The 26,163-nt window shown below is 41.4% G+C and overlaps 1 protein-coding gene across 1 annotated transcript in view; it reads left to right on the plus strand.

The window, feature by feature from the left end:
• The window catches only part of arid3a (AT-rich interactive domain 3A), a 44,685-nt gene extending 21,264 nt beyond the window's left edge, over positions 1-23,421 (plus strand). Inside the window, exons 4-9 of the mRNA XM_085132240.1 lie at positions 10,680-10,752; positions 12,937-13,120; positions 13,885-14,132; positions 14,667-14,954; positions 16,059-16,148; positions 17,399-23,421. Of these exons, the coding sequence (XP_084988366.1) occupies positions 10,680-10,752; positions 12,937-13,120; positions 13,885-14,132; positions 14,667-14,954; positions 16,059-16,148; positions 17,399-17,556 (1,041 nt within the window). The 3' untranslated portion in view covers positions 17,557-23,421. The remainder of the gene's footprint in view (positions 1-10,679; positions 10,753-12,936; positions 13,121-13,884; positions 14,133-14,666; positions 14,955-16,058; positions 16,149-17,398) is intronic.
• Positions 23,422-26,163: the final 2,742 nt, after the last annotated feature.

Below are 26,163 nucleotides of genomic sequence, written 5' to 3' on the forward strand. Positions count from 1 at the left end.
AGAGCTCATGAGCTATTGCCTGTTATGCTTCACGGTCACCTTAGTCAGCAATCTTGGGCAGTAATTACAAGGCAGTGATGCTTTAGGTAGGCCACGTGACATAAATCTTACACAGTTTGGCCTTGTATTTAAGGTAGTCGTGATGGCACGTCAAATAAAAGAATATGATTTTTACCATGGTGATAGAAGTGCCGTTGAAGCCGTTAGTCTTTGTGTTTAACTTGCCATGACAAGATTTTACATGTGATGATATCTTCACATGAAAACATGGATGCTTCAGATTTTTCCAAAAGTGACATCAGTCAGTGCCTAAAGAGAAAGAAAGAGAGGCTTGCTCCTGTTCAGGTCGCAGCCCAGCCCCATGTTGACTGGAGTGGGTTTACTCTTAAGAGCCACACGCACAGCTATCTGCTCTCCATGTGGGCACAGTGGCCCATATTAGTTTTTAAGGCCACTGTTGTTAACCATTAAACCCTTTTGCCTTGCCTATCAATCATACTGATTGACAGCCCAAGCACCCAGCCAAGTGTCCATCCCTCCCCACAGCAAGGTGCTCCTTGTCTATTTTTAGTCCAGTTCTGTTTCCTGACTATGTGTCTTTTATGTCTTTGTCTCAGTGGGTTGTAACAAAGGTATAAACCCTCCTCTGAGACATCCTGCTTACCATCTTTGTCCTTATCTTACTGCCTTCAGACGCGAGCATTATCATGGCATCTGCTCTGGCGCTGAATAAATACCTTCATCTTTCGTAAGGCACCCATTAGAAGGCTATCTAGGTCACGCTTTTGCTCTTTTTTCTCTTTTTTCTTTTCTTTTTTTAAGGCAAGGCTGGTTTGCGTGTTCACTTATGGAGACTTAATAGGAAAGTAATAGTTTGAGCCAACTTGAAAAGACTGAATGCTCTGTGTCAGTTACTCAGCTACTGTTTGCTAAGAAGTCAATTTATGAGCTTAAATTGCTGCTACACCCACTTCCCCTGCTTTCCGCCCATGCAGCTTTGCCTTCCTCAGTTTCGAGCATCCATCAACGTAATGCTACTCATTAGCAGTGCGGTTACAAAGGATTGCTTACAGCTACATACTACACATCAGGCTCTGGGGGGCCACGAGAAACCTAGCTGCTATTTCTGATTCTTATCCAAATCCCTAAGCCACGGCAGCTGACCTGATAGTAGCACAAAGGAATTTAGTTTATGTAATCGCGGGAGGGTGCTTATTCTGGTTTAATGTCTTGTCTTCATCAACTGCCTTTCACCTTTTTCTCATGTCAGCAGGGGATAGTGTGTCTCCAATAACGACCAACAGAAGCTGAGCATTAAATCCTTTGGCAAAGCCCTGAAGATGTGGTCTCGCTTACAGCCTTTCACACCATAAAAAACTATGCCCTCACTGTTTGCTGAATTTCTACAGGTGTTTCCCAGCAAAAGGTGGTTTCATGGAAATGAAGTGGAATCATTTTTGTTCTTTGTAGTAAAACACCTTTACCTAGTTTTGTTTTTCAAGTATTTATTTCGTTTTTTACTGCAGTTCCAAACCTGATATAGTTCAGCCATGGAAAGCTTTGAAATATGCCCTTAATCTTAAATCGTTCCCATGTATTAAGGGTCCAGAAGAAATAGGAGTTAAATATTGCTGGTGTTGTACCACAGTTGGCCCATTCAAAAAACATGGGTTTTATTCAGTAGCTATGCAAACTACTCATGTCCCATTCTTGGTTTCTTTTTCTAACTCTCTTATCGCTGTCTGCCATTTTTGGGCCACATGTGACTGTCGCAGATAAAGCAACATCAGTTACAGTCAGCCACAGCGCTGGTGTTTTCACGCAGGCTGTCGGCTCCTCGTCCTAAATCGATGGAGCTGAATTTATGAGGTTAGTTTGGATTATGATCTCCTTTGATCCAGTCTGTCAATAAAACAACGTTGCGAGCATCAGCAGGGCGACAGCTCTATTGTTGCTGTGAATTGTGTGCTTGTGGGGGGATGGAGAAAGGCAGGGCGGAGGGCAGAGCAGGCAAAGATGGATTCGTTTAAGATGTCAGTCCACGGGGGCATGTCAGTGCATACAGCACACCGGTTTGTGGTGCTGTCACCTCAGTCGATTAAGTCATTTTTCAGATGAGGAGGCAATTTGATGTCAGACTGAGGAACAGTGGGGGGAAATAAGGAGAGGTGGTTAGAGCCCCCAAAGTAAGAGTCGAGACAGTGTCGTACTCAATTGAATATCTTAAAAGTGTAGGGCTGGAGCAAAGGACCAAGATCACTTTGATTATAGTTGTGCCATGGGGCATTGGCTTTGGCCTCTGCTGCACAAAATAATTTAACTCTTCTAAAAGCTGTTTTATTTGCATCCATGTATTTGAGGAAACTACCCACTGATGGGCAGACAGCCAGTCTAAATAGGTTCCTGGAAGTACTATGCAAAGAAGTTTTATACATTTAACTTGTTTTAAGCACGTGTCGTCTGTTTTGCAATTTTGCTAGTATAGGTTGTGAAAGCCTTTTGAAAAAGGAGTATTAGATGTGTTCATTTTTGATAAAAGAAAGGTGTGAATGTATTACAGCAGTTGGTTTACTTTGTTTACCTGTTGTACGTTTTCAGCCACTGCAAAAGTATAAATATCTTTGCCTCTCTAGTGTTGTTGAAGGTCTTGAGCCACACCCCATTTCTTCATATCAACCTGGGAAAATGGAAAATAGGTGCAGCAATTTATCGAAACGTGCAAACACACATGGAAATATACTATATTGGTTTGTACAATTCTAATGGGTTTGAAAGTCAATATTTGGTATGATTACATTTATCCTTCAGCGCAGCCAGAAGCCAGTTGACTTGTAGTTTTTACATTTTCAGGACTAGTTTTCAAGCTACTCTTCTTTGGATGTTGGCTGCCTTTAGTCATGTTCTCTGTCAAGATGATACCACACTGCTTCAATAAAGGTATTCCTGTATGCTTTGTATGTAATGGTATGCCATATGGCATATCTCAGCCTTTTCTCCTTGTTTCCCTTCCTTGTGAATGGCTTCTCGAGCCCTCCACAGAGACCATTTCTGACAAGGCTCTGGTGCACAGTATATAGTCCAACTAAAGGGTCAGTATTATTAAAGCCATGATTTTCAGATACTGCTGTATAGTTTAAGTCTTCGTATTCCCTTATCCTACACTTGTCCAGTTTCCTCTCTTTTTTAAGTACACAATGCACACCATGCTAAGATATGTTCAGTTTTCTGATAATAGCTCCTTGGGAGTCACCTTGTTAGTGCCAAAATACCATTTTACATCTGTCAAACTGTGCTATCGTTGGCATTTTTGATTTAGATTCAACTAAAGAAACTGAAAAAAAAAAAGGGGGGCGGGGGTTATATTTTCTGACAGGCTGCTAGTATCAAAGTGCCTAATAATAATATAATTTAATAATAATATAATTTAAGTGGCTTAACAAACAAGAATAGAATAGAATAATCCTTTAATTGTCCCACAAGGGAAAATTTGGTTGTAACAGCAGCCAAAAAGACACATATACAAACAAACAGTACACAGGATACAGAACAGAAACATACACAACAAACAAACATATTCCGGAAAATCTTGCACATGTGAAAAGTTCCGTAAAGTCCAAAGCCAAAGTCCAAAGAATACTTTGAAGGAAAAAAAAAAAAAGCTGCAAAAATTCCAAGATAGCATTAAATATGAAGTCAAAATCAAATTATGAAGACACGAGGGGTGGCTCCCTCTATCCGAGACTAGGTCTGGGTGCTTTATGTCAAAATATATTAGATTTGCTAAATGCAGAGCACATACATTGCTTGTTTAATATTTGGAGTCAAGGTTTAAAGCAATAGTGTGAATGCACTAAAGTTTGTTTTTTTTTTAAATCCTCCCTCTTCAAAAGTATTATATCATGATAAGCACCGACGGCCGACATCTGTGAACTCTGCACACGGAAACTATAATTTCAGGTGTGCTGACGTTGTTTGATTAGCAGATGAATGCTGGATGTGTCATCGTAAACAAGAACGCGACTGGAATCTGATTCCTTTTCTTTCAAACGTCACACAGTAAAAACAGAGTTCCTTTCTTTTGTTTTGTGTTTTTTAACCAGTGTCAGGGAACATTAACATTACCGTAAAGGTGTTACTGCTGATCAAATGCAATGCAGAGTATTGTGTTTTGTAGCAGTATTGTGCTTATTAAGTTGGAAGATGCCTCAGTCTTCCAGTCTTGCTCTATAAAATGAAGGCTGACTGTACATAGTGTTCTGACTTCTGCTCTAACATGTTCCAGCCTATAAAAATAGTGATCCACCTCCACCTCCATACCCCACTGAAACCTGTAAGCTGGCCATCTTAAAATAAAATTCCTGTCCAAGCTGAACAGAGTGATACAGAAATTAACAGAGTATAATCCAAACATAAGTAAATTATGTTGTGTTTTCTGAATCAGGCGTTAGGTGTTACTGCGTGTGCTTCTTTTGTTATGGGTGGTAGGGGGGAGGCATTTGGTCGCCTGTAATGGTGCTGAAGACTCAGCAGTATCCTGAATGTGTGAATGTCTCAGGCTGCTCTTTTTTTTTAATGATCTTGCTGTGATGACAACTTTAGTACTCACGCATTGTCATCTTTGCAAGTGACAAACCAAAAAACAAGAGGAAACACTTCATCTCGTCTAAAGCCTTGTCAAATAACTGAAAACGGTTATTTTCAGTTCTATTCATCTTGTTAAAAAATATCATCTGGTATAGCAAAGTAATTAAAGCAAAAACAGTGTATAGTTAATGTTGAACTCAGTTTTTCTGCCTTTCTCATTTAAGCATAACGTAAACTAGCTGCCGGGAACATCCCTAATTTGAGTATAGCACATCATTTATTTTTGTTTTCTCTGTCAACCCAACTGCCAATTTTAGATACCAGCCCCTAATATTGTATAGGTCTTCCCTGTGCTATCAAAACAGGACTTTTTAAGTGCTGTCCTGTGGTATCTGACACTGGGAGTCTGCAGTGGGTCCTTGGATTATTGTTGATTGCCGACAGGCTTATTCAGGGGCATCTTGCACACACTCATTAGATTTGGATTTAAGGAGTTTGAAGGCCAGGTTAGTGCCTTGTGCTCAAAATGCCTTATTCCGTTTCATGAGATTCTGTTGAACTTTTGGGCTTTTATGTGGTATGGCTGCTGTGAATGGGCCATGTGGGTGTATGCTAAGTGAGATCCACATGAATGCCAGGACCTGAGGTTTCCCAACAGAATGAAATAGCTTGAAAATTCAGTCACTTCAGTCAGCAACATTGTGTTTCCCTACATGCAGTCCACTCAGGTCACTGTTTTAGCAGTCCTTGTTGTCAGTCAGCTGCCTCTCCAATGAGTTTATCTTCTCAAATCTCCAGCTCCACCACCCTTGACTACAGCTGCCATAGACACCACATTAGAGATCTGGTCAGCCTGCAACTGGACAAAAACTTAGACAACACAAGCTGGGATTAATCAGCGCACTTGAATATTAAAAAAGAAAATATAGTGCTTACATGAAACTTCTTATAGCTACATCAGACTACAGATCTACACTGAACCTATTCCACAGGTACTTTGTGACCAAAACCTTCAAACTAATGCCCTAATCTGACCATCTGTAAACATCTTTTAAAATATATTCACACAGTACGTTGACGCCGCCTGGCCTGTCCACTACTGTCATTTCCTCCTTTTACATTCCAGCTACTACTTCTGGTACTGAATTTTTTTAACCAACTGGAAGTGTAAAAATTGGTGTTTTGTTTGTTTTTTTGGTAGTAAAATTATAGAACAGCCACTTGAATAACTTATGTTATAGGCTCTCCATAGATAGAAGTATAATACACACATAACCCAGTTAAACAGATGATAACCAGAAGTTGTGCTTCACAGAGGCAGTTTATCAATATAAAGGGAGCTAAATAAAGCAAACCAGTGTTAACACATGCATGCTGACTGAGCACTTCAACCACGGTTACATGTACAGTATACTCCTTTTAACACAGCCTTCTAGAAATTACGCCATACAAGACCTTCCATTCAGATTAGGTGGGGCAATGCAAAGACAAAGATTAATATGATGTTGTGAAACTGCTCCTTTGACACTGGCTGAAGGGGTTAGTACTGCCACCCATAGCTGCTGAAAAACAAAGATTCCTGTTGAATGAAATGCATACAAAGGGAATGTTATAACACACACAATGAGGTTATCACTGTGCATTTAAAGTGAATTATGAGCTTCTATAGTGTCGTGCTGCACAAAACCAAACAAGCCCATTCACTTTATTAAGCTCCTTTGCATAATATAACGAGAACAATGATTGGTACGTGCAATTCAACCCTGAGCTGTCATGAAGTATACAATATATTTGTTAGTTTAAACAATATAATAGGTTATATCATGGCCTAAAGTTCAACCCTCACGTCATCTCTGACCTATTGCACATGAAGTTAAGTTGAAGAAGGAAAATAAAATGTATTGTGAGACTTAGTCAACACAGTAACGTTTGCATTTTTAACATGGAATGTTTTTTGTTTGGAAAGCTGAAGAATTTGATGATAACCTGTCTGTTATTTCTGTCTTAAGTCAAATTTATGACTTTTATAGAGGCTCTTTCTTTTGGACCGATTAGCCTTTTACCTCTTTAATAACATTGTGATGCATTCAGCTAGGTTCAGACATTCACCCGCTGCCAATTTATTCCCCTTCAACACTCAGCGCTTTCCTGCTGACACCTTTGGGAACTTTTCCCAGACATTAGCTGAGAAGTGGGGTACACCCTGGACAGCATAGACCACTGCCTTCACACTAACAGCTACTTTAGAATTACCCCATGTAACTAATCTCACTGGGTATGAAAATTGTTACTTTTTTTCCACCCAAGTGTTCTACCTTTTTCTAGATCGTGTTTTTAATCTTACCTAGCACTTAAAGCTTGTTTAGCACTCCAGTCTGCATCCAGAGACACACTTTAACATCGTCTCACACAGACTGATGGTAGGATTTATAGTGCCCAAGGACATTTCAGATATGTAAAGACAAGAACTGACAACAACCTTCTGAATAATAAAGTGCTTTAACATATGCAACAAGCTTCTTAGTGGCTATACGTGATAACTGGGTAACCAGTGAGGACTGTATTGGGACCATACAGAAGATGTGACTGAAACAAATGGCCTTATGTACTATCACACCCCACCTTGTTAATTTTAAACGTTTAAAATTTATTTTGTATGATTTGACAGTAGGATCATTCAAAAAAGGAAAATCAAATGGCTATTGGGCTTTATTTAAAAAAAAGTGTATGTGCCCATTTTTTAATTATTTCAAAAATTATGTGAATTATTTCCTTGTATCGTTAAGTTACCTGCTGCACCCCTGGAAAAAAAAATACTGTCAAAGTGATGCAATTTAGGTCAGGTGAGAAGAATGGAAAGCCACCACAAGCACGAAATGTTACTACTTTTTTCTTCTGTCTTGCTCTGACCTACTGTGTGTTACAGGTGTGTAGGTTAGCGTGCGTGTGTTTGTGTGTCAGCCTCACCCCAAGGTGATGAGCAGGTGTAAGGAAGCATGTAGGTGATACCCTTGACTTCTCTCAGTTTTTGGTTTTCAGTTGCAAGTCTCTATTATCTGCTATGTGACACTTGTGTGCCAGCACACCTGCCATTTGCATTAACAGTGGTGCGGCCAGCACCTCTAAAAACACACACACATGCACTCTCCGACTGCACTGTTATTGTCACTTCAGCGAGGGCTGCGAAGGCTGCTCTTTGGTTACTGATTATTTGTAGTATAAAACCACATTGTTTTTGTTCCAACCCTAGTTTCAATTCATATGTAGCCGACTGTCACTGACCTACATACACAGGGTGTCAGGGTGGGAAACTATCAAGACAGCAGTAAAACAATAAATCACTAACAGAGTAGAGTACATTTGGTGACCTTTCTACTGTCGCAATTTACCCCCATAACACTCCTGTCTTTAGCTGTAATTATGAGTTTACTGCTATAAGTATAGTTATATGAATTCCCACTTAAAAGAGCCTCAAAGAGCTAGTGCAAGTTTCAAAACACAATAGTCATCTCTGCAATCCCAGTTGTCTTTTTTTGTTTTTTCTAGACGATTGGAACAAGGGGCATGAACCCTGTGCTACCAGTTGGCCCAGTTTCTAGTCGTTTATCTAGTTTCTAGTAACAGCGCTTTAATCCAGGAGAGGCCCCTGCCCCGGTGTGCATACTATAGACATGAAAGTCTATACAAGCCTAAAACATCCACACCCAGCTCAGCCTGATAGATACTCTACATATGTAAGTAGGTAGGGTGGTAAATCTACACGAGGGTTATATATACATAAAACCGTGAGATGGCCAGAAACAGAAGAGTGTTAAGGAAGTAAGACGCAGGCCAGCAAAAATTAAAAATTATACAGAAGCTGAATCAAAGTGGGAAAAAGCCAACAGAAAGAGTTAATGAGTTGCTTTGCAACCACATGTTTCAAAGTAACTTCAGTGCAGCACAGAGTTGTTTTTTCAAGTCTGTGCAGCTTTACTGCCGTTCTTTCATTTGGTGTTTAGATGTAGCACGGTGGAGCAAACACTCCCATGGGTTTACTATCAATCGCATTGTTTCCATACTCAGTCATACCAATACGTAGATAGAGTACAGCAAAACTACAATCATGATTTATGATGTGAGTGAACTAGAACTAAAAAATAACACATATCTTAAAATGTGGATTATTGCCTCTATTAGATTAAGAGTATTGCAGTTCAAGTAGACATTTATGCAGTTTTATACTAACTGGATCGGTTACTTGGCTTTAAAACAATATTGTTAAAGTATAGTTAAATTGTTCGTTGACAGACTACCTCACCCACATCTATCATCAGTGAAACCTGGATGATCCCCTGTCAAACCTGAACCTGGATATGCACAAGCATACTTTGTTAACACGTTTCAGACTTCACTAAAGATTACTCACTTGATTAGTTTGCAGAAAGACCGCCAAAAATAAGCACGCCACGGTCTTTGAGCGCTGTAACACTAACACATGAAAATGTTACCTTTAACTATTACATCAGGTGAGACCTTTCAGTTTTTTCATTTATCACGTGTGGCGTATTTAAATCTACAGTAGCGATTTCCATTGTCCTGCTTTGTCACCACATCGTGAGCATTAAATGGGGAATGGGATCTGAATGCTCCCCTCTAGAGAAATATTTATTGGTGTGATTAGGCAGGAGAGAGCAAATAAAGCAACATGGGGAGGGGGTGGTAGCTGGGGAGAGGGTAATTTCTAAGATTTATGGCGCGGCACTTCACAAAATGCATGCATCCTGTAATTAAAACTCCCCCTTTGCCTCCAGCAGGCGTCTACATTAGTTGGCATCCCCCACAGCCCTCTCCGGCCCTCTGTTAACCCTTACCCACTAGATAATAAGATCTCACGACTGCTTGGCGTCACTAATTAGAGCTGAATGCCACAGAGAGGGGCAAATTTGGTAGCAAGATACAGTAACATTGTGCGATAAAGGCTTTTCTTTTATCTTTTCTTCTTCATGTAGCAAGCACAGGTTACAGGACAATATGGAGGATTATTTTACATCTTTTTACTAACTCGTTTGATAAATTCTTTGTTGCATATTACTCTTTGACCCGGTGCAGGAGGGTCATGAGAATTTCCCAAGTCAATCATGCGTTGCTTTCATTTTGTCTAATGGCACGTATCCTATTGTACACACCCTAGATGCTTTGTGTTGCATTCCTATGGGAATGCTGCTTTCATGACTTGTTACTTTTCTGCAATGGTGGGTTTTTTTGTTTTGTGTTTTTTTTGTTTTGCGTATTAACTATGTGGAGGTGTCTGCCGGCTGCTTGTTTTGTCCACCAACACACCAAAATCCAAAGAGCTGCAATTTGCTATCAGACAAAATGTTCACAATGGTTATTTGCGTCAGCTTTGTGCTGAGCCAAGTGATTTCCTGACGTGATATCAAACGCGCTTCACGTGCGTCTGCAACATCAGGGTTCGTGGCTTGGCTGCTGTTTTGGTGGCTGTGTAGTAACAATACGCCTTGGTGCTATTTTCTGTGGTTTTGTTTGGTGGTGCTCAGTTGTACATTGTGTTTCACAACCTTCTATTTTCAATAACACATTATGAAACTCCGTGACCTCACTTATGCACGGTGTGATGTACAGTTGTCGATACTCTCGTGCTTTATCGAGCCTTGTAAATATAACTGCGGACGCCGCTGAAGTTTGAAGGCGAATGTGTGCCTGCTGCTTTCTCGCTTTCGAATAAATGCGAGCGTGTAGTAAACAGAACTCTAAGAGGATGTTTCACAGTCACGTTGAAGAAACTAGGCAGGAAAAAAACATCCACAGGCTCGGTGGCCTCATTGTCACCCCCTCGAGTAACCCGCTTCACTTTTACTGCCAACTTTCACTGAAGTTTCCGAGGCCCCGCTAACAGCTGTACCTAATCAAGTCCTCATCAGGCCACAAGGTCTACTGTGTCTCTCAGATCTTATTATTATCAGACGGAGACCCCCACCTGCCGTCTTGTTGTTGCATATTACAGCACTGACTAATCATTCTCCATATTTTAAAAATACTTTTATTGTAGTCTCAGAATTTAAAAACACCATCTATCCACTGTCTCTTCACAGCTCTATGAACTGGATGGAGACCCAAAGAGGAAAGAGTTTCTGGATGACCTCTTCAGCTTCATGCAAAAACGAGGTATGTTTTCATATCCTTGTCCCCCTGTGTCAAATTTGATTTCACTAACTATAGGACGTCCTATTTATTCCATTTCTTATCTTGCTGTATCACATATCCCCGCCTTATCTCCGGCCGCTGTCGTAGGCAGCTTCTTAATGTGATGAGGAGAGAGGATGATCACCCACCCCCTTCTTTCTCTGATATATGACACAGCACTGTCTACTCATCTTTCACTGGCATGGGTGGGGTCTTTATTCATTTCAGAGATGATTGCTTTATGGTCACACAGCAAGTCTGCGTTCCCAGGCTATAACTAGAAGGGACACACTGTATCGATGCTTGAGGATGGATTGGTTTACCTTCCCGTCCTGCAGGCTGTCCGCATAGCTCGACCCCCACGCTTAACACTACACGCATAACCAGTTTCACTCTCCTTATCTAAACACCTAACAAGAAAAGTGAATTGTTTGTATTGTCTTGTGTTTAGTGTGCTAACGCCAGGCTGCCAACTTGAGATAATTATTTTCGTGAAGCCGTGTTGATTTCACAGGATGCTCATGGCTGATATGATCAGATCAGTGGGCGGACGACTGACATGGGAGAAAAGAAAAGTTTGCTCATGACTGAAAAAACAAAAAGCCAAACAGTAGTAGATGTTCACACAGCCTCTGGTAGTGTGCTGCTAGATTCTGAAAGCGCCATCTCTAGGCCATTATAAGAAATATGATGTGAGAATTATCATCACTGAGAAGACAAATTGATTAAAAAAAAGGCTTTGATTGGTTTGGTTTTTCAGCCAATATAATAATAGCAATAATACAACATATTAGTAATGTAAATGAAAGCGTTTTATTCCGTACTTTGACCTTGAGCTCTAACTAAATTCTAATAATTTTCTCAAATAAAATCAAAATAGCTGTCACAATTACTCTGCCTTTTTTTCCAGACATTTTTAGAGCAACTTCTTCCTCATCAGAGTTTGTCTTAACTTATTTCCAATTATCTTTACTAGCCGTAAATGAGTCACACGCCTACATTTTGATAAACTGCCCTTTGGGTATAAAACCCTGTTTCTTTGGACATCCCCTGAACCCCCTTAACCCCGCCCTCTGGTTTAGAAAAAGAAAGGTTTTTTTAAAGAAGATTTCCAAGTAGTATTTTAAATGTGGATTTGGAAAAGACAAAGTTTATTGTGCAGTAGTAGAGTTTCTAATTCCCCTAATTAGATAAAGATCCCCTTTTCAGTTCTGAGAGGAACCACAAATCTCTCTGGGGTTGTATCAGGGAGGGCAACAAGTGTAAAAGCTAAACACGTGGAGTTGCCCACAGTGGCGTGCCCTTGTGAATGAGCTGAAAAGTATCTAATGATAATAACGTGTTGTTGTGATTTTAGAATGTAATTGAAATATTAGATATTTAAGCTAAATACTTGTAAAAATGACAGTTTTCGGTGGAAGAATAGTTCCAGGTTTTGAAATGTAAGAATTCAAAGTTAAAAAGTGAGGGCTGACCTCTGAACCCCATCAGGAGTGGACTGGAAAAAAGCGTGGTCATACAAGGACACAAACCACTGACGCTCACAGGAGTTTGATATATTTGATGCTTACTCAGAGTTTAAACACAAAAAAAGAAAGAGAAAGATCCCCTGTTGTTTTTGTTCGTTTCTATGTAAAGCCGTTAATGTCATAAGTGGTCTTACTCTGCCCACTGTTTTGTATTTTAACATCTGGCCAAAAGACAGTAAATTGTTCTGAATCTGGTTGATTATTTGTGGGGTTGCCTGGATGCCAAGTTTGTTGGTTCAGCTCAAGGGTAAAAGCAAACCTAGTGTAGTTTCCTAGCACGGGCAAAGCATCTTTTAGATGCGCGTTGGTGAGCTCCACCACTCGACCGCAGCACCGTCACTCTGAGCACTTAAACAACACCTTGCACTGGCAAATTACTATTTGCTAATACTGAATGGTAAAAGTGTGGTCTTTTAATCGTGACAAAAGAGCCAAAGAAGGTTTTGCTACAATTAAGTTGTGAGCTACAGCACTGTCTTAAACATGTAAAATGAATGGGTGTGACCACGCACAACCTTTATTGGCTAAAGGGAGACGACTGTTATTTCAGGTACTGTTGTTTGTCTTTGATGCTATTTCATATGTATTTTATTGGTGGAGCACGACTGTATTTTTTTCCTGTTTCCTGTTGCTGCAGGAACCCCAGTGAATCGTATTCCCATCATGGCCAAACAGGTCCTGGATCTCTACATGCTGTACAAGCTGGTAACAGAGAAGGGTGGCCTGGTGGAGGTTATTAACAAGAAACTGTGGAGGGAGATCACCAAAGGACTCAACCTGCCTACCTCAATCACCAGTGCAGCCTTCACTCTTCGCACACAGTCAGTATACAAACACTCGTTAAACTGTTGCTTAAAGGTTACTCAGGGCGTTTTCACACCTGTAGTTTGTTTACTCTGGCCCGACTTTGGTCATGAGTTTGTAAACTTGTAGTTTTTCCTTTGGTTTGGTTTGACTTCACATGCAGAAGTCCAAAATGCATCCGTTCCTACAAAACATGTAAGAATGTTCAGTCCACTCATTTGCCGGATGTGTCTGAGGCGGAAGCAAGGAAAATAAATACAGGAAGTAGGTGCCGTGTTCTGGTCTACTGGAGAACATGGAGAATTTCTTTTCATTACACGGTTAGTTGTTAGCACATCCATAGTACCTTTCCGCATTAAGAATACAAAGCATACATGGCTACGGGACATTTTTTTTACCTGAAACGTTTAACGTACACCTGATGGTTGGTTCGCATCATGTTCACACCTTCTCCAAAGGGTCTCGGTGCTGTTGTTTTGGTCCACACCCAAGTGTGATTACTGTGTTCACAACTAGACACACCAAGTGGGGAAACAGAACCAGTGTCCGATTTAAACTGACTAAATACGGTGTGAAAATACCCATAATAGCACCCTTTATTAATTAAGCAATTAAGCAAGAGTTAGCTAAAGTTAAATCGTTCCATGCTTCTCGCTGTAGAAATTAATCCCTATGTTTGTCCTTTTTAAAGACCGATCACTCCTAGTTAGCTGAAGTTGGGCCAAACTTTGTCTTCGAAAACTCAGAAGGGCACACCTGTTGTGCACTTTGTTGATTTCAGATACATGAAGTACCTGTACCCATATGAATGTGAAAAGAGGGCACTGAGCAACCCCAACGAGCTTCAAGCAGCCATCGACAGCAATCGACGGGAGGGCCGGCGACAGAGCTTTGGCAGCTCTCTCTTCACCTACTCTCCCAACGGGACTCCCACCATGCTGTCCTCACCGAAGCTCCCCACGCCCAGCATGGGCTTAACAGTGGGCACCAACGGGACCTCGCTGGGTCACATCCACAAGATCAAGAAAGGTGAGATTTGTTTATTGCGCTGCATGCACATCAGAGAAAATTTTCTATTTGAGGGACATGTTCTTTGATGTTTTGAATCAGGTTAAAATACATGTATATGGCAGTAACTTTGTCTACTCTCAGGTCAAAACGACAAATTCACGTCAAGTATACGGTTTGTCAGTATAACGTGACAGTATAACGATTTACTCTTGACTGTGTTGGATCAACGTTTTGAAAATTTAAGTTAAAATGAGGATCCACTGTGAAATCTTGAGAATTTTACTGATAGCACATTTACGATCAGAGATCATTTCTGCCAAATTAATCTCTTAAACGGAAGCTCTGATCTTCAAATAAAGAAATAGCATCAAATCTGATTTGCTGTCATCTCTCTCTTTAAAAGAGCTTAACCCTGGGACCTTCCCGTAACACACTGCATCTTATTTATTATCTGTTTTCTGTGGTCACGCTGAAATTTATGTCTGGGGACCATAATGCATCATATGAGTTTGCTTGACTTTGAGTTCCCCTTTCTCTTTGTGCTGCTGGAAGAAGAGGGAGGCCAGCCTCTGGCAGGCGTCAGCATGGCTCGTTTGCCAGTGGGGGGCTTGGCAGGTCACTCAGTGGCTGCTGTGCAGGCAGCAGCAGCCCATGCCGCCATGGCTGCTCAGGTGGCCGCTCTGGAGCAGCTGAGGGACAAACTGGAAGCAGGCGAGCCGCCAGAGAAGAAGATGGCGCTGTCTGCCGAGGAACACCAGCGACTGCTGCAGAGAGCGCTGCAGCAGAACCTGCTAGCCATGACTGCTCAGATACCTATGAACATTCGCATCAACAACCAAGGTACTGAACAGTGGAGCTCTGACATATTCGGGTAGAGAGAGAGGAACGAAACAACCAGTCAGACATGACTTTCATGTTTTGCACAGTAGCTGCAGGCTGTTCTACGCTGTCGTTTGAGGAAATTCCTCCTTTATCTAATCAACATGAGATAAAAGAGTACACCACCTTTTTTACATCTCCCTGGTTTCAAAAGCTCAAAGATGCAAGAACACTGATTTTGCTGATGTGAAATGAAACTGTAATTTCTCAATTATTCTCGATTGTCAAGAAAAAGCAAATGGCCCAGTCCAGATAAAAGCAGATATTATAATTGTCTAGCAAATATTAAGGTTGCTGGGAAATATTAAGTCGATAATGTCAGCGTGAGCGCTAGCAGCAGTGATCTGTGTATGCAAACACCCACGTGAAAATGAAAATGTCACCTCTGGTAGTGGTTAACATGTAAATGAACAGTAAAAGAAGAAGATGAATTAATGTATTTCAAATGGTAACGGTCGGTTATTAGAGTGCATTTTTAGGGACATTCGTTTGTTTGTTTTTTAACTATTCCAGAGAATAGTGAAGTTTATTTTTGTCTTTACTGCAAATCAAAATGAACTAAAAATAAAAATCTGGAGTTATTACGACATCACAGTTACTCTTGGCATCACAGGTTTTTACATTTCATTGTTGCCAGTGCGAGCTAGGTTTGACACATTTCCCTTTTCATGACAGTTAGTATCTCAATGCATTCTTGTAATCTCACCACAAACCACAGCACCCAACTGCGAGAAAGTAACACCTAGCAGGGCTATAGGTTGACCTGCTTAGCTTATAGAGGCAGCATGCGTGCATACATACATGCATGATTATCTGTGTGGGGATTCCCTTCTGTGAGCACGCACCTTGATCTTATAGAAGGATTTGTCTCGGTTACTGTCTATCTGATCGTGCACATGAACCATTTCTCGGTAAGTGACTTCAGAGAAATGTTCATTGGGACATTTTTGAAAAATTCAGTTTTGCTCCTACTGTGGGACGGTTTTGTTTCTCCATTTGGTTTGAGTGTTCTTAAGTCAAATCTGGATCCAAAAATGAATAAGGATGAAAACTGCTTTCTTCCAGATGGCAGACAAGACTCAGCTCTGAACCTCACCACCAACGGCACAGGGAGCATCAGCATGTCCGTGGAGCTCAATGGAGTGGTATACACTGGTGAGCAGCTCCTCTGTAACTTAAAGTGACACAACAAAATGTCAGATATGAGCTCCCTGCTTCGCAGTTAGTCATGAAAAGTTAAGTATTTCCACTAAGACACTTGGCTGACTTACAGATCTGGAGAAGCATCAGATTGGTATAGAGACCCGCCCCCTTTCTTCCTCCGAATGTTCCTATCAGCACCTCTTTTGTTTCTGTTTCATATGTTGTTTCGTTGCTTATTTGATTTGTGAAGAAATGGAGAAATGATTATAGCTGTAAGAGATGTTACACAGAGCAGAGTATTCCTGTTTTGTGGCAAAGCAGAGTCGTGCACTAACATCGTAGAGTGTCGTTGTTGGAGAAAGATTACCAAGTTTGGTAAGACCTCAGTCTCGTGGGCCTAGACCCCTTGGATAATCTGGCTGTTGGAGATTGCTTAATGTCGTTAGGTGAAATTGGTCAGAAATAGGTGTACAGTTGTGCACCAAACAGCTCTTTGGGACTGCTTTAGTCACTAGCAGAACGCTGCTGTCTCCTGTAGTTTAAATGGCAGGTGCCGGCTTGTCTGCACATTCTCACTGACTATTTGCAGAGCTGCAGTGAAACGTCAGTGTGACTCAAATGGGAAACTGAGCATGTTTGCCTTGAAACTAAAAACGAAACTAAATATTTGTACCTGAAGCTGTGTTCACACATGAAGTGATTCTCAGTAACCAGAGGCATTGAATTGCGTTAAGAGAATAAAAACGGGACGAAGACAAAGTTGGCAATGTGATTGAAGTATCTATCAAGCGTTGATAGCCAAACAGTCCGGTAGTAAATAGAATAGAGGGTTACCTAGGTAACTAGAGCCTGAATGTTGTTAGTGACCAGCCGTCAGCTTCAGATTGATTCGTGAAGAGCAAATCTCTTCTGGTGCAGCTTAAACAACACGTTTCAAATGGCACAAGTTTTTCTTTGAAAGTGAATGTTCACTTTTCACCGTTTGACTACTAACAGGTGAGCAGTTGGCACCTGTGTCTGCAGACAAGTCAGCTTCTTCCATACAAACTGCATGCAACCATAGCAGTTGCAAGGAGGTTTTTGTTGAAGCACCTCCCCCTCGAGCAACCACTCGCCAGTTGGTCAGGAAAGGCAGTTTTTTTCCTAGCAAAAAGTGGTCGCCAAGTTGCAGATCAGTATATACAGACTGTAATTCAAAGCATTTGACAGATGTTTTGTACTCTGACTCCTTTTTGTTTTCCCTCTTGTCGTTTTCTGTCCAGGCGTTCTTTTTGCTCAGGCAGCACCAGGGTCAGCCTCGTCTGGTGCATCTGCATCGTCCGTCACCAACAAGGCTCCCAGCAGTCGCGTCGCTCCGCAGCAGCAGCAGCAGCAGCTGCAGAACACACCTACCTCAAACTCCAGCAACTCATTGTCTTAACAAACTCCCAGCCTTTCCTTCATTCATTTTTTTTTTATTTACCACGCTAAGTGAAGCCAAAAAGCAACCTCATTTTCTATCTCACCAATGCCAAAAATAGAAAAGAAAAGAAAAGAAAAGAGAAGAACCATAAACCATACAGAAAGACACAAACTGGAACTCTGTTCACTTGAAGTACACTATCTCAGGTTTCCTCTCACAAACTCTTTTGTTCTTCATCGCCAAAATGATCTTGAAAAAGCAAAATCTCCCAACTGAGAGCCAGTATATGCTAAACAAAGACATATGCGCAGCCTGTGAATTATTTATTTCTGCATCAATGTACAGATTATTTGGAGAACAAAAGAGAAGATAAAAACTAGGAAAGCATTGTTTACACACACAAACACAGCTACTGACTGACAATGATGTTTTATCCTTCAGGGGAGAGATTTTATTTTAATTTTTCATTGTCATTATTGTCATTATTTTATTCTCTTTATTGTTTTTTTTTTATCATTTAAATCTTTAACAATCTTTTCACTGCAGGAAAAAAAATCTATATTAAGAATTCTATACAAAAAAAAAGAATATCATCTATTTTTAATCAGAATAACTTTAAGGATAAGTGTTGTTTCTTCAGGGCATATATAAATATATATAAATATATATAAATTGTACCATTGTGACCTCATTTTGGGTAAAACCTTATACACACGGCAGCCGTTTTGAGTGTCTGTGTGAGATAACAGCGCAGGTCTGTGCTCCTGTCGTGTGGGGACGTATGCATTACATCACAGATTCTCCTGTGAATAGACAGAGTGACGTCGGCGTCCCGACTCAGACTAATGCAAAGGAGCACGTATTGGAGGCGGGCATAGTTGTTCTTCCTGTGACGCTCGGCTAATTTAGCTAGAAAATCCACTCCCGTTTGTTGACACGAGGCTTGTTAAATACACCTTTTACCTTTTTTTCTCTCTCTCTCCATTATGCTGGTAGAGTTTTAAAAATGGCTGTTTTTGTAAGAGTAAGGTCAGTTTGTACAGGCGGTAAAGTTAAGTTGTTTCTTTTTGTTTAGTTTTTTTCCACCTCCCTGCACCTCATCACAGGATGGACTTTCTCAGTGCTGTCCACACCAAGTGTTCCTTTTCCTGTTTAGGGTTCAGATTTATGTGGAAGACACAGGTTTTAGGTGAATGTTCTCAGGTGTTTCTCGCTCTTAAACAAATATCCCACTTGACAGAGCACTGCTTTTCCACGTGTTGAAATCTGCTTTAGCTTCTTTCTAACTTGGCCTTTAGTGGAGTGATTGTCTTTCAAAAAAAGAAAAGATGCATGCATGTATTTGTAGATAAAAAGCCCCCTTAATGAGATATGAAGTGATTTCCCATCTTAGGTTCGCAGGAGTCGAGCGCATACTGAATCTTTATTATTGCAGAGCTGCTCAAATGGACAATCAGGTGTCAGGAGATGCTTATCTGGGCTTCGGACGAGTGCTTTTTTTCAGCTCGTATGTGACATTGTGTTGTGTTTTCTTTTTTGGCTTTGTATTATAGATTTCAGATGCTTTTTATTTTTATTTTAGCGTTTTCAGCTTTGTGTTTTTGATGAATTTGTGCGTCTTCTGATCCAAGTGCTTCTTATCCCGCGCCTTGAGACGAACAGGGTCTCATTAAGGCTAGCTTGCAACCTGTCCGGGATCCTGCGATGGCTGAGAGGCGATCGCAGCTGCGGCGTTTGCTCGCGGCCTCGCGTCTTTGTACAAACTCTGTTAGCTTTACAAAACACAGAGGAGAATCTGTGTCATTTGTGTCCGTGCTTTTTGAAGTCAGTCAATCAATTCAGCTTTTTGAACTTTAACCTGTTACCTCTCTGAACTGTTAACTCTTAAAGATTGTTCCCCATAGCCCCGACACACACACACACACAGTCACCCCACTTCACAAAGCAGCCTCATTCCTACTGACGTTGGAAGTAAATCAGGCTTTGTACGTGAGTTCTGTTCAGAGACCTTAACACAGCATGAGCTGACCAGAGAGCGCGCGGTACCTCAGTTTAATCAGTTTTTACTGTTCAAGTCAAATATCACCAGATGGCTGTCGTGGCTTTGATTCTGGACTCACTTCTCGGTGGGAAATTACCACCAGCTGCTACAGAGCAACTGGTCATTACTTTTATGTTTTTTGTAACGGACCTCACAGTCATCACAGTGGCGTTCTTGAATTTCAGTGCAATGTCCACAAATGATTGAACTGTCCATCCTCAGGCACAGGAAAGCAAAGGCAGACTTCAGGTTTATGTAAAACCCTGCTCGAGACTTCAGAAACCATTTGATTTGCAAATCGAATAACTAAATTCGTTTCTCTCCACAAAACGCTTAAGCGCCTTTTAGATGCGGAATACAAAACATTGCCGGCTTTATCTGTTTACCGTAAAGTTCCTCCTCCTTCTCAAAGATGAGCCCATGGCTGAGGCAGCGACAGCCACACTAACCTTGCAATAATTGCCAGACACATGCAAGAAGTGTTGCATTTGTGGCATCGATTGCCAATGTCAACTATGATGAGGTTAAACCACACTTTTGAACATTTAGAGTTGCGAGTGTGTGTGTCTGCGTTTGGTGCATGGTGCAACATCAAGCAGTAGCTGCTCCTGGTTCTCACACGGGGGCTCGAGGAGGCCGTTCCGCACAGACGGCGTAAACCGAACGCACGGTTGCTGAGACGCGACGATAAAACATTCAGCCGTTTGGCGAATTCTCCATGAGCACGTGCAGGACACCTTTCTGAAAAAGTGACTGAGAGTGCGCAGTCAGACATGAGGCTGATGTGTTAGGACGCCGTCAGGCTCAGAGAGTGTCTACGTGTAGAATGTGTTGCTCTTCATTAACTCAGGCGTACAGCTGATTTAAATGTTTGATAAGTGCATTTCTTAGAAACACAGTAAACACTTTGTGAATGTGAGATTCAAAGGCTCAGCTCCATGAACGTCATCTGTCTTTTTTTCATGCCCTTACAGTAATGGGTTGGTATGTTGGAGTACTGCGTAGGCCCTAACCAAAACAAAACAAAAAATTGGAAAATGACAGCCCTCACGTATTCCTCCTTCCTTGTATCTGCAGTATGAGTGAATATGAGGGCTGTTTTTCTTTGTATCAGGAGTAGCAGGTGTCACAGTTGCCGGTAATGGCTGACAATCAAATAGAGACGTACTGCGGCTGGAAGCATGTTGGGGGAGGATGGCTGGAGAGAAGCTAAATTCAATCAATCCCAATCTAAAGGATCAACACTGCTTTTTCACATTTGACCCTGTGACCTTTTGGCCCCCAAGGCAGCTTTTAAAGCACCTGCCCCCCCTTCGGTGAATCCATGTTTATCGTATAACTATCGACTGCTTGTGTGTGATATTTGCACGTGAACAACAAAGGTACCGCCACTCGACTGTACTCGCTCTCTCTGTGGACGGCAGCATTTTCAAGGAACATGTTCTTAACATGCGCGGTAGCAACAATCATGAGACGTAAAGACAACGCTGTATACCTCCAAACACTGTCGACATCCCTTCAACCACAATCGAACCCCGTTTCTACCTCAAGGACTAAAAGCTTTGGCAGATTTCTCCTGCAGGGCCACACCTGGGAGAATCCTGCTGGAGGCTGCGCTCAGGCCAAAAAACCCCACTCAAGTGATGGTGGTGCTGGTTCATAAGGATTTTAAAAGAGATTTTAGTGACCACAGACAATCAGCTGAAAATGCAATTCTCACCTTTAACGATGACCGTTTTAGAGGCAGCTCTTTGGCAAGAGCTCCCCTCAGTGGAAGGTTTTTGTTACAGCGCACGATCAGTCAAAGTTTCCTGTATGGGGGGAAAAAAACATGGAAGGATATGAAGGCTTCAACTATTCCATTTACTTTCTTTTCCTTTCTTTACTTCCTTGTGGTGTTTCCAGAGTTTAATGTTTGTGGGGGATGTAAAAGCTTCAGAATCAGCATTCACATCACGGAACACTAAAACCAAACTTCACAGGCTTTTAGAATCAGTAGCTCAGCAAGGCAATCAAACAGGGAAGTGGTTCAGACAGGGAGAATGCAGTCTGGCCTGTATCAGTGCAATCGTGTAGGATCCTGTGGTCAGAGGTAGTTCATCTCTGATATTTTAAGGCACAGTGTAGCTAAGAAAACTGCATCAGTCTTAACTCTGTAGCCTGTAGAGTTGTGAAAACCAGATTTTTGTTCAGGCTGGAGTTTTTGTTTTTTATTGTATTGTAGGAAGTTTGACTCCTATAGCCTGCAGATTTTCCATCATTAGATTAGACAATGCCTGCGCAACATTTTTGGCTTTTTTATGATTTTATTTGTCTTTAATGGCCCTGGACTGTTTTCAGAAGCCTGCTTCGTTTGACACTGTTGTACAGACTTGAACAGCAACATAACTCGTCTATTTTGCCTGTCTTGGAGTCCAATTTTGATAAAAGTATGTTAATATCAGCACAAACCCACAGAGTCTATCGCGATCGGCTCGCTCGCTCTCTGTCTCATTCGTAACTTTTAAGTGTCTGAATCTCAGCTGTTTTTGATCCCAACCAGAGCTGTAGTTGAAATAACTGCTTGAAAACCTTAACATGGTCCTGAGGGTCTTGCTTGGAGCGTGACTCCTGCTCCCACCTGCTGCCGACATGGACACTTTGCTAGAACATTTACGGGTTAAGGCGCATGTGGGGCTTGAGGACTTTTGACTGGACTTCACCACACCACTCACCTTACCTCAATCAGGGGGACTGTGGATAGGGAAGATGATGATGATGATGATGATGATGATAAAATAACAAGATGCCTTCTGCTGTGACAATTGTATGAATTAACATGTATTACTAAGACTCATTAAGTAGATTATTTCTGAAAATGGCTTTTAGGGCTATGGATATATAATTTTTTTTTTAATTGTTTTTTGTTTTTTTGGCTATTTCCCTGCTTCTTTTTTTCCTTGTTTTGGACATGCTGTAGCAACGGAGACACAGAGATTACTTATAGAGCAGATTTATGAATACAGTGATGATAATTATAATGGTAATGTGATTATTATAGGGAAGCATGTGGTGTGTGTGTGTGTGTGTGTGTGTGTATGTGTGTGTGTGTGTGTGTGTGTGTGTGTGTGTGTGTGCGCGCATGTGTGTGTGTGTGTGTGTGTGTGTGAGAGAGAGCAAGTGAGAGAGCTTCACGTGTATCCTCAGAACAGAAACAGGACTCTGTCTCTTGTCTCTTACAACCTCTCAGGAAAATCTACCTCTACCTCCAGTTTGATGCATTTAACCCGGTGAGGGCTCAAGTTACAGTTTGGCAGGAAGAGGACACGAGAACGGGCGCCGGCGTTTGAAGTGAACTGCAGCCGACCTCGATTGATATGAACGCCGTGCTTGCGTTAGATACAAACAAGACATTCTTGGTTGAGAGGTTCATTTCTGACGCCGGGGCGTCCGCCGCCCTCTTGTTTGTCGTTACACTTTCGTAACACTTCTGCTGTTTAGCTTATTTGAGTACCAACAACAGGGAACCTCCAGCTCAACAGCTAACTACTACCAGTACTTGTCCAACTACTACCAGTACTTGGACAAGTACTGCTTCTCGCACCACTGTCAGTTCAGAGTTTTGCAGTCTGCTCTATTAATGTGTGCTTATTCCTTCTTCTTTTTTCTATCAATGATCACGTTTTTTCACAAGTGGGATGTTTCCCCAATGGCCACCACATCAGTGATGTGGCAGTGGGGCAATGCAACTGTTTATTTTGAAGGGTGAAGATCTGTTCTTGCCTATTTACTCAATATATGTTAGTGTGAATACTTTTATTTTGAATCTGAAATTAATAAAATATCACCTTTGTTAAATGTCAGACGTGTTTTGGATGTTATTTTAAGTATTTGGGCCTAAGATTTAACAGCCAGTTATCCTGAATTATACAGCCTCAGGGGAAATATTAGACTGTGTCAGTATTTATTTAACAAAAATTAGACCACTAAGTACTAATGCTTTCACAGGAATTAAGAGATAGCAGAGCCAGTTGCTGCCAACCAAATTGATCATCTTCAAATGTGAGGAGCTCAGTAAAAGCAGACGTTTAGAGCCAGGCATCTTGCAATCACTTAGTCAACCATGAACTACTCTGTAGTAGATTTGAGCCCTATGGGAGTGTCCACCAAGAGAGACATGGACCCCCTATTGATCCTCTACCTAATCATACGAGCCAAGGTGTGGAAATGGGTGTGGGTCACAAACAGTCGAGGTTCCGGGCGAACCCACCGTGTACTCTGTAGATCAATGGATTCTAGAGTTAAAGATGAGGCCATCTGTCCAGCAAAAGCTTGGCTAAAATGAAACGGGACAATGATCGCAAGCACTGCAGCAAAATCTGCAACAAAAAGGCTAAAAAAACAGGAAACATCAAGGTGATGCAATGGCCCAGTCAGAGTCCAGACCTCAACCAGAGTGAAATGCTGTGGTCAGACCTTAAGATATCTGTGTATAAACGAAATCCCACAAACCTCTGTGGACTGAAGCAATGTTGCAAAGAAGAGTGAGACAAAATTCCTCCACAATGATGTGAAATACTGAAATCTATGGTAAATGATTACTTCAGGTTATTGCTGCTAAAGGTGGTTTTACAAGCTACAGAGTTGTGGGTGTACTTTAGTTTTCCACACAGCGCTTCTGCATTTAGTCTAATTTCACGTTAACTAAATAATGACAGAGTGTAATATGTGTTAGAAATCAGCCAAGGTGCCATTGTGTAGCCTGTAGGCCGTTTGTCTGACTACCGAGTACTGGTAGTCCGTCTATGGATATGCCTCACCAGACCATCACTGACCCACCACCAAACGGTTCATGCTAAACAATGTTACAGGAAGCATAATGTTCTCCACAGCTTCTTCAGACCCTTTCACGTCTGTCACATGTACTCAGGGTGAACCTGCTCTCATCTGTGAAAAGCACAGGGTGCCTGTAGTGGACCTGCCAATTCTGGTATTCTTGGGCTCTATGGTGCCAGTCAGTGAGGGCAGAGCCCACTAAAGGACATGGAGCCCTCAGGCCACCCTCATGAAAGTCTGTTTCTGATTGGGTATTCACACCAGTGGCCTGTTAGAGGTCATTTTGTAGCTCTGGCAGTGCACATCCTGTTCTTTGCACAAATGAGCAGATTCTGGTCCTGCTCATGGATTAGGGACCTTCTGCAGCCCTGCCCAGCTCTCCAAGACTAACTGCAGGTCTGCTGGAATCGCCCCATGCTCTTGAGACTGGGCTGGCAGACACCTGAAGGAGTTGGAAAGAATGTCAGTGGCCTCCACCTGTAAAACCTTTTCTGTTTTGTGTTTTCATTGTTGTCTAGTGTACTTGTTGTTAATTTCATCAACACCAAAACAGCTGAAACTGATTAACAACCCCCTCTGCTGTCCCAGATGTTTAACTGATGATGTTATCCTCTAATAAGAAAAGGTTAAAAGGTTTTCCTTTATTTTTTAGATTAATTTTACTCAAGAAACTGTTGCAAACTGTCTAACAGAATATAAAGACTATAAAGACACTGCTTAAAATGAGTAGATCAATAATAATGATTGTCTCATTCTGAGTTGTCTTTGTACATTTACGCTGCTGCAGCACTTGTCTCTTTGACCTTGACTGCATCGAGTTGTTAAAATCCATTTGCTGAAGCTTCTCACTTTACACATCTTATGGAAACTTGCGACCTAAAATAAACAAATGCTAATGGTTATGAGCCTACCACCTGTTCACAGTATAGTCTTTGGAAATTATTTCTACATTTGTGAAAACAATTTAGCATAAAAAAAAGTTTATTTTTTCCCTTAAATGTTATATTTTTTATTATTTGAAATATCTTGATAAGCAACAAGATTTGTATTAACATAGGTGGTTGTGGGAGTATTTTAAAGTGCCATGCTAACAGCCAGATCCACAAGGATTTGAAAACTTTTTTCTCCTCTGTACACAAATTCAGTGGATCTTTAAAAAAAAGCTAAGAGGTTTTTCTGCAAGAATGGTGGATAGTATGTAAAAAGGATTCAAATATCATCTCCCAGAGATGCTGGACATGGAATGGCTTTACCATGTGCTATTTCTTGTGACTGAAGATGCAGCCGAATGAATTACAACTACAGTGTATGCTTAAACTGCATTGGATGCAGCCAAACCGATAGGATGATGTCTTGCAGTACTGATAGGCAAATTCTTTGTCTCCTGAAGTCAGCTGGTCTGAGGGTGTGAGGAGAAAAGTCCTACAAACAAGCAGCAACTGAAGGCAGCTGCAGGAAAAGCCTGGCCAAGCATCCCAAGGGAGGAAAGTCAGAATGATGTGACGTGCATGGACGCACAAGATTTGCATCCAAATTTAAAATAATCATTGCAGTTACTTATCAAAAGTAACAGACTCAAGCACATAGGAAATGAAGAGGAGAGTGCAGGCAGGGTGGAGACGGGTGTAAGGAGTGATTTGTGACAGAAGAGCAGTAAAAGTGAAAGGGGAGGTACAAGGTTTGGAGATGATGGCACTGTCAAAAAGCACAGACAGCTGAGATGGAGATGTTCAGATTTTCATGTGGAGTGATCAGATTGGACACAGTTA

This window comes from Neolamprologus multifasciatus, chromosome 15 (assembly GCF_963576455.1).
Source record: "Neolamprologus multifasciatus chromosome 15, fNeoMul1.2, whole genome shotgun sequence".
Lineage (NCBI taxonomy): Eukaryota > Metazoa > Chordata > Actinopteri > Cichliformes > Cichlidae > Neolamprologus > Neolamprologus multifasciatus.